At 49.3% G+C, this 10,000-nt stretch overlaps 1 protein-coding gene across 2 annotated transcripts in view; it reads right to left on the bottom strand.

Annotated features, from left to right (window-relative positions):
• LOC143281995 (uncharacterized) overlaps positions 1–10,000 on the bottom strand; it is a 36,576-nt gene that overhangs the window by 11,447 nt on the left and 15,129 nt on the right. For both annotated transcript variants that reach the window (XM_076587379.1, XM_076587380.1), the window contains exons 5-6: positions 1,649–1,891; positions 452–666 (exon numbers count right to left, since the gene is read on the bottom strand). In XM_076587379.1, coding sequence (XP_076443494.1) covers positions 452–666; positions 1,649–1,891 — 458 coding nt within the window. The remainder of the gene's footprint in view (positions 1–451; positions 667–1,648; positions 1,892–10,000) is intronic.

Genomic DNA, 10,000 nt, shown 5'->3' with positions numbered 1-10,000 from the left:
TATAATTCTGTTGAGCTGCTTACAATAAATACTAAGCTGCTCACATTAAAATACCAAGTTGTTGGCATATTACCAAACTGCTGACATTAAATTCAAACATCAAACTGTTGACGTTGAAATACCAAGCTGCTGACGTTAAACTATCAGTACCAAGACACCATGCAGTGACTCACACAGAAGAAGAGGGGCATGGCTTAATACAAAGCTGCAGACGTTGAAATACCGAGATGACATACAGCAACTCACATGGAAGAAGACAGGCTAAGCCTTAATACCAAGCTGCTGATGTCAAAATACAAAATTGCTGACATAATGAAACCAAACTGCTAACGTTAAAATACCAAACTGTAGAGTTACAATACCAAGCTCCTAACGTGAAAATACCAAACTGTTGACGTTAAAATACTAAGCTGTTGATGTCAAAATACCAAGGCACCAGGCAGCGACTCACATAGAAGAAGAGGGGTTTGGCCTTGTGGTGGGCCTCGGGCTCGAAGCGGAAGGGGACGCTGAGGTCGGGCTCCATCTTCATGAGCTCGGCCACCATGTCGTAGTTGTTGGTCTCCCACACGCCGGCCAGCAATGGCCGCGGGCAGGACGGGTAGTCCGGGTAGCCGTACTGGTAGGAGCTGTCCCTGGCGTTGATGTCCATGTTCTTCATGATGTCTGCCCACCGACAGACAGACAACGGTGCTTCCCAGGTTAGAGACACGACACGCTCGGACATACACTTCCGCAGACACACACACACACTTATGCACACACTAACGCTCTACCCCCCCTCCCCCCCACACACCCCCACATCCCTCCCCCCACACATACACACATACCCCCCCCGCCCTAAAAAAGTCCCAAAAACAAACAACCGCGTCCTGTGGTGTGTACCGAATGCAAAGTAATAGCAAAGACATTCCTGCTTTAGTTCTATTCTGATGGAATGTACTCATTTTATGGAAGTCAAAATATACAATGCAAACAGAAATTTAAATGAACGGTAGGACGGTAGAGGGACTATGTATGTAAGATAGTCAGTTGTGTCCGACTATGAGCATCAGAACAGCAGAGGAAGCAACTGCTGTCCCGACTATCTGGGCTTGAATTTGATTACAGTGGTAAGTCTCTTACCCAAGTGACATCCCCACTCTCTCGGCCAAGAGGGACAGTCGGTGTTGGGAAGAGGACTATATCATACTCGTATACGACGGGCGCAACAGCCGAATGGTTAAAGCGTTGGGCTTTCAATCTGAGGGTCCCGGGTTCGAATCTCGGTACCGGCGCCTGATGGGAAAAAGGTGGCGATTTTTAGATCTCCCATGTCATACCTGTATGCCGACCTGCTTATGCCTGAACCCCCTTCGTGTGTATACGCAAGCAGAAGATCAAATACGGACTTCTAAGATCCTGTAATCCATGAAAGTATGTAAGTATTCGGTGGGTTATGAAAAAAAATCATACCCAGCACCGAAAACGGTGTATGGCTGCCTACATGGCGGGGGTAAAAACAGTCATACACATAAAAGCGCACTCGTGTACATACGGGTGACCGTGGGAGTTGCAGCCCACGATCGAAGAAGAAGATACTCATATACACAGTCAGCGGAGCACCACCACCACAAACCAACACTTATCACCAACACACGAAGCTCACCTTCTTTCCGCCAGTTCTGGATGATGAGCGTCTTGCCGGCCAGCGCGGCCAGGGCCAGCTCTATGGTGTTCTCGTACTTCTCCAGCAGCATAATCACGCGCAGGCTGCACGCGCGCTTGTGCGCCAGGCACTTGAGCCAGCGGACCTCGCCGTTGATGACCTTGCACAGACGGCACCAGCTCTTCAGCAGTCGCTCCACCAGCTGCATGTCGGGCTCGTCTGTCAGCACCGCGTGGAACAGGCCTGAATCCATCACAACAGTTTCCGTTTAAGTTTCAGTTGTTGTTTTTTCTGTTGTTGTTTTTGTTGTTTTCTCAAGGAGGTGTCACTGCGTTCGGACAAATCCATGTATATATGCTACACACCACATCTGCTAGGCAGAGGTCTAAATGACAGCATAACCCAACGCGCTTAATCAGGCCTTGTGCACACACACACACACACACACACACACACACACACACACACACACACACACATATATATATATATATATATATATATATATATATATATATATATATATATATATAACAATCTATATATATATATATGTATAAATATATATATATATGTGTGTGTGTGTGTGTGTGTGTGTGTGTGTGTGTGTGTGTGTGCACCTATCAGAACAGATTTCTCCTACAAAATTTTGCCAGAGGATAACACTTATGATGCCATGTTTTTGTTTCGTTTGTTTTTTCAAAGCATCAAGCGCGTGTTACACACGGGACCTCGTTTAATTTTTTCACTCGAATGACTAGACGCACAGTTGCTTTTTTTTTTTCACTTCTTGTGAGAAAGGGCAAGAGCAGGAATCGAACCCAGAACCTCATAAACACTGTATTGGCCGATAAGCGTCTTAACCATTCTACCACCTTCCTCCTACATAAGAGACACTCCATTTGTGAGAGGGTGCAGACATACTAGACACCACATTGGTGAGGCAGCACAGACACCACATTGGTGAGACAGTACAAACACCACATTGGTGAGACTGTACAGACAGAACAGACACCACATTGGTGAGACAGTACAAACACCACATTGGTGAGACAGTACAGACAGAACAGACACCACATTGGTGAGACAGAACAGACACCACATTGGTGAGACAGTGCAGACAGAATAGACACCACATTGGTGAGACAGTACAGACACCACATTGGTGAGACAGTACAGACAGAACAGACACCACATTGGTGAGACAGAACAGACACCACATTGGTGAGACAGTACAGACAGAATAGACACCACATTGGTGAGACAGTACAGACAGAACAGACACCACACTGGTGAGACAGAACAGACACCACATTGGTGAGACAGTACAGACAGTACAGACACCACATTGGTGAGACAGTACAGACAGTACAGACACCACAATGGTGAGACAGTACAGACACCACGGTGAGACAGTACAGACAGTACACACACCACATTGGTGAGACAGTACAGACAATACAGACACCACATTGGTGAGACACTACAGACAGTATGGTGAGACAGTACAGACACCACATTAGTGAGACAGTACAGACACCACATTGATGAGACAGTACAGACAGTACAGACACAACATTGGTGAGAAAGTACAGACAGTACAGACACCACACTGGTGACACAGAACAAACACCACACTGGTGAGACAGTACAAACAGTACAGACACCACACTGGTGAGACAGCACAGACAGTACACACACCACATTGGTGAGACAGTAAAGACAGTACAGACAGCACATTGGTGAGACACTACAGACAGTACAGACAACACATTGGTGAGACAGTACAGACAGTACAGACACCACACTGGTGAGACAGAACAGACACCATTTTGGTGAGACAGAACAGACACCACATTGGTGAGACAGTACAGACAGTACAGACACCTGATTGGTGAGACAATACAGACACCACATCGGTGAGACAGTACAGACAGTACAGACACCACATTGGTGAGACAGTACAGACGCCATTTTGGTGAGACAGAACAGACACCGCATTGGTGAGACACCACACTGGTAAGACAATACAGACAGTACAGACACCACATTGGTGAGACAGAACAAACACCACACTGGTGAGACAGTACAGACAGTACAGACACCACACTGGTGAGACAGTACAGACAGTACAGACACCACACTGGTGAGACAGAACAGACACCATTTTGGTGAGACAGAACAGACACCACATTGGTGAGACAGTACAGACAGCACAGACACCTGATTGGTGAGACAATACAGACACCACATCGGTGAGACAGTACAGACAGTACAGACACCACATTGGTGAGACAGTACAGACGCCATTTTGGTGAGACAGAACAGACACCGCATTGGTGAGACACCACACTGGTAAGACAATACAGACAGTACAGACACCACATTGGTGAGACAGAACACACACCACACTGGTGAGACAGTACAGACAGTACAGACACCACACTGGTGAGACAGAACAGACAGTACACACACCACATTAGTGAAACAGTACAGACAGTACACACACCACATTAGTGAAACAGTACAGACAGTACAGACACCACATTGGTGAGACAGAACAAACACCACACTGGTGAGACAGTACAGACAGTACAGACACCACACTGGTGAGACAGTACAGACAGTACACACACCACATTAGTGAAACAGTACAGACAGTACACACACCACACTGGTGAGACAGAACAAACACCACACTGGTGAGACAGTGCCGGCAGAACAGACATCACATTGGTGAGACAGAACAGAACAAATACTACATTGTTGAGACAGAACAGACAGAACAGACACCACACTGGTGAGACAGAACACACAGAACAGACACCACACTGGTGAGACAGAACAGACAGAACATACACCATATTGGTGAGACAGAACAGACAGTACAGACACCACGTTGGTGAGACAGTACAGACAGAATAGACACCACATTGGTGAGACAGTACAGACATAACAGACAGAACAGACACCACAATGGTGAGACAGTACAGACACCACACTGGTGAGACAGAACAGACAGTACACACACCACACTAGTGAAGCAGTACAGACAGTACAGACACCACAATGGTGAGACAGAACTGACAGTACAGACACCACACTGGTGAGACAGTAGAGACAGTACAGACACCACACTGGTGAGACAGAACAGACAGTACAGACACCACATTGGTGAGATAGAACAGACAGTACACACACCACACTAGTGAAGCAGTACAGACAGTACAGACACCACAATGGTGAGACAGAACTGACAGTACAGACACCACATTGGTGGGACAGTACAGACACCACACTGGTGAGACAGTACAGACAGTACAGACACCACACTGGTGAGACAGAACCACCACCACACTGATGAGACAGAACAGACAGAACAAACACTACACTGGTGAGACAGAACAGACAGAACAGACACCACACTGGTGAGACAGTGCCGGCAGAACAAACACCACACTGGTGAGACAGAACAGACAGAACAAACACTACACTGGTGAGACAGAACAGACAGAACAGACACCACACTGGTGAGACAGAACAGACAGAACAAACACCACACTGGTGAGACAGAACAGACAACAAACACCACACTGGTGAGACAGAACGGACAGAACAGACACCACACTGGTGATACAGAACAGACAGTACAGACAGTACAGACACCACACTGGTGAGACAGAACAGACAGAACAGACACCACATTGGTGAGACAGAACAGACAGAACAGACACCACACTGGTGAGACAGAACAGACAACAAACACCACACTGGTGAGACAGAACAGACAGAACAAACACCACATTGGTGAGACAGAACAGACAGTACAGACATCACGTTACTGAGGCAGAACAGACAACACGTTGGTTAGACAGTACAGACAGAATAGACACCACACTGGTGAGACAGAACAGACAGTACAGACACCACACTGGTGAGACAGTGCCGGCAGAACAGACACCATACTGGTGAGACAGAACAGACAGTACAGACACCACACTGGTGAGACAGTGCCGGCAGAACAGACACCATATTGGTGAGAAAGAACAGACAGAACAGACACCACATTGGTGAGACAGAACAGACAGAAGACAGAACAGACACCATATTGGTGAGACAGAACAGACAGTACAGACACCACATTGGTGAGACAGTGCAGACACCACACTGGTGAGACAGTACAGACTGTACAGACAGAACAGACACCACATTTGTGAGACAGAACAGACACCACACTGGTGACACAGAACAGACATCACATTGGTGACACAGAACAGACATCACATTGGTGAGACAGAACAGACAGAAACATGCCCTACCCCCAACGCCTACCCCTCCGCCGAAAAAAAATGAACGTCTTCTTCTTCTTCTTTTCGGTCGCACTTATCACAGAGTCAGGCTGGCCTGCGAGACAAATGTCGTCGTGGCTTCCAGGTCTTGTCTGCAGCCGTAGAGCTTGGTGCGTAGTGGGGTCGCTTCTGGCCACACGGTGTCTCTCAGTCCCTGGTGGAGGGGACAAGTCTGCAGAACATGTTCTGGTGTTTGGTCTTCAAGACCACAGGGACAGGTCTGTGATGGTGCCAGCTTCAGCTTCTTGAACATGTGCGCGTTAAGGCGGCAGTGTCCTGTGCGTAAGCGCATAATTGCTACCTGCTGCCAGCGTTCAAGCTCGTGATATGCATCCCTTGTGGCTTGTGGTCGTAGTGCTGCCTTCACGAGGGTCTTCTTTTCAGCGAAGCTAACACTGTTGTTTGGTTGTCTTTCTTTCGCTCCGAGTTTGGCGAGCTGGTCCGCAATTTCGTTGCCTGGAATTCCGCAGTGGGCTGGAACCCATTGCAGCACTACTCGTCGTTGCTGGGCAACTTCTTGTAGTTTCTCCTTGAGACGAGGAAGTTTATCTCTTGCAAGGGCTTCCAGGACAGACAACGCATCTGTCAGAAAGACAACTTGTGGGCATTCGCTCTCCGAGTCGTGAACCATTGAAGCGGCCTGTATGAGCGCCTGAACCTCAGCTGCGTAGTTTGAACAGTACTTTCCTGTGGGTATCCTTGCTGTGGATGTGTGGTGCTCAGGAGACTTCATGTACACTCCTGCTCCTCCGTCAGCAACAGCGTTGGTTGCAGAGCCATCTGTGTACACGTGAATCCAGGATTCTTCAGGGTACCTTTCAGCAATCATGGCTTGTGTCAGAGTGCGTTTGGCCGTGTCATCCTGAGAGTCTCCTGGAGCGACCTGAGGGACTGATGTTGAGATATGAAAACTTGTGGAGTCTTCATTCCATGGCTGCGGCAGGTCGTTGGGACTCAGTGGAAGCGTCGATGGAGGCACACCATCCCGGTGCGCCCTGGCAAGTCTCTTGCTTTCATGGATAAAGCTACTGCGCTTGAGGCGGTTCTTTGTCAGTCCGTTCATCCTCTTCTTCATCGGATGATCAGGCAGGCACTGGAACTTTTCTGCTTGGACCATGATTTTGGCGTCTCTCCTTTGTGCAAGGGGTTGTATGGCAGTAACCTCCTCCATGGCCTTGATTGGTGTGGATCGCATGGATCCGGTGATGATGCGTAGGGCTTGATTTTGGACCCTATCCAGAGACTGCTGGTGGGTCTTCGCTGCAGTAGACCAGGCTGTTGAGCCGTACTCAAGGTGGGGCCTGACGGTTCCCTGGTAGACGCGCTTGAGTATCGTTTCGTTTGCTCCCCAGCTGGTTCCGGCTAGCTTTCGCATGATGGCCAACTTGCGTCTGGCTTTTGCTTCAGCACGTTTGATGTGTGGCTTCCAGGTTTGTCTCTTGTCGAAGGTGACACCAAGATAGGTAGCCTCCCCGTCACTTCTCAGGGGTGTGTCGTCCAGTTTGATGGTTCCTGGTTTTTGTTTTGGTGACAGTGTGAAGAGTGTTGTAGAGGACTTTTCTTTGTTGATGGCTACACACCACTCCTCTGCCCATGCTGCTAAGCGGTCTGCTGCTAGCTGCATTCTGTAGGTGGCGGTAGTGGCATGTTCCTCCTTACACCACATCACTAGGTCATCAGCGTAGAGTGTAGCATGGATACCTTTGGGAAGTGTTTCAATGAGGTCATTGATGAAGATCAAGAAGAGGGAAGGGGAGAGGACTCCTCCCTGTGGAACTCCATGTCGCAGCAGTACTTTCTTGCCTTTGTGTCCGTCAACTGTGACCCTTGCCCTGCGGTTGTGGAGATAGGATCTGATCCAGCGCAGCATGTTCCCTGCGACCCCACATCTCTGCAGCTTCACGAGGAGGCCGTCAGTCCAGACTTTATCAAAGGCCTTTTGCAGATCAATCCAGGCAGCAAGAACTACCTTCTGCTCCTGGAACGCATCTTCTATTTCTTGTGCGAGGTAGGTAGCTTGGTCCTCTGTGCTGTGAAACTGACGAAAGCCTGCCTGTTCAGAAACCAGGATGTTTTCAGTCTCGAGATACCAAAGCAGGCGCTGGTTCACCATCCTTTCTAGGGTCTTCACAACGCAGCTGGTCAGGCTGATTGGTCTGTAGCTGGCCGCCTTCTTCTTGTCCTTTCCTTTCTTAAGGATAGGAATCATGATGGCTTCTCGCCAGACTTGAGCCAAGGTCCCAGTTTCCCAGCTGTGGTTGTAAACCTCCAGAAGTTTCAGGACGGCGGTGTTGCCGAGGTGCTTCAACATCTCGTTAGTGATCCCATCTGGCCCTGGGGATTTCCTGGTTTTTAGTTTCCTCAGAGCTGTCTGAAGCTCGTAAAGAGTGAGGGGCTGCTTCATGAGTTTCACATCGGTGTTGTGGGTCCATTCTCTCTGTTCCCTTCTTGCTTCTCTTGTTTGGAGAGGGCTGACAGGTACATTGCTCTCCTCTGCGTAATTGTCAGCAAAGCGGTTGGCTGCGCGTCGTCCTGTCAGTAACTCTCCGTTCTTCTCCAGCGTAGTTGTTTGAGCTCTGCTGCCTTCATCATTGAGTTGACCTACAACTTTCCACAGCTTCCTTCCATCTTTCTCAAGGTTCAGCGCCGCTGTCTTCTCTCTCCAGCTCTGGCGTCTCGCTTGTACTTTTGCCTTGAGGAATTTGGCTTTCGTCTGCTGAAGTCGCAGGTGGTTCTCATCTGATGGATTTCTTTCTGCTTCCTGTCTGGCTTCTGTCATCTCGTCCTGAAGTTCTTGAAGCTGGTTTGACCAGTAGGGTTTGTAGTCTTTGCGAGCTCCACGTGGAATACATTCTTGGGCTGCTTGAAGGATGCAGCCGTTCAGCTCTCTGACAATGTTATTGATGTCTCTGCCGTGGACGTGGATGTCCCTGGTAAGAGCATTGGTGCGGTGTCTGAAGAGACCCCATTTGGCCTTCTTGTAATTCCAGCGTGGGGGCACTGGAGTGTTGGTGGTGTTCCTGTTGATAGTGATGAACACTGGCCTGTGATCGCTGCCTCCCAGCTGATCCCCTACTTTTCTGCTAACGTCTCCGTGGAGGTCGTCAGTGCAAAAGGCAAGGTCAGGGGTAGTGGTGGAGCGCCATCGTCTGGAATAGAAGGTTGGGGTGTCGCTTGGGGAGTTGATGAGAAGGAGATGATGGTCGTCTTGCCAGTCTTCCACTTCTTCACCTCGGCGGTCCATATGGTCGTAACCCCAGCTCTGGGAGTGGCTGTTGAAGTCACCCACAGCAAGAAAACTTGCGTCTGGGACCTCTATGGTGTCGAGGGACAGTGGACGGTCGTCGGGGCAGTAGAAGTTCAGGATGTGCAACTCTGTGTCATTCAGTTTGGCCCTAATCGTTTGGTACTCGGCATTCTCCATGTGGACGGCTGATTCGCAGGAGTGTATGTTGTTCCTAACAAGGGTCAGGATACCACCTTTGCGTCTTTCTGCTCTGTCCGACCTGAAGCACTGATAGCCTCTGACTTTGAATGCTTTTCCGCTTTGCAGGTGGGTTTCTTGAATGCAGCAGATGTTGATGTTTTTCTCATGCAGGAGGTGTTCTAGCTCCGTTTTTTTGTTCATGACTCCTTCTGCATTCCAATGCATAACCATGAAAGGTTGACGCTTCTTGGATGAAGTTGATGTGCTGCTAGTCGCATTCCTCCGCCGTCTCCTGGCGTGCCAAGACGGACGAGGGTGACCTCCAGTCGCTGAGGGCGGACTCCGTTGAGGCGCGGAGCCCGGCACTGCACCACCCTGGAGGGACCTCAGTGGGCGAGCGCCATCGGTTTCACATGATCTGTCCAACTCTGTCTCTTGTGCGTATTTGCATGGCACTGTGGTTTGTTAGAAGGCGCGCGCTGGCCCAGTACCGCTGTCTTCAGCCCTCTAGGTTTCTGTAGGGGTTACCCCGCCCTTAGCTCATGGCCTAAAGACCTACCCTGTGAGCACAGGGGA

The sequence above is a fragment of the Babylonia areolata genome, chromosome 5 (assembly GCF_041734735.1).
Source record: "Babylonia areolata isolate BAREFJ2019XMU chromosome 5, ASM4173473v1, whole genome shotgun sequence".
Classification (NCBI taxonomy): Eukaryota; Metazoa; Mollusca; class Gastropoda; order Neogastropoda; family Buccinidae; genus Babylonia; species Babylonia areolata.
Note: the sequence above shows the minus strand (reverse complement) of the source record. Positions and strands in the feature narration are given on the sequence as shown.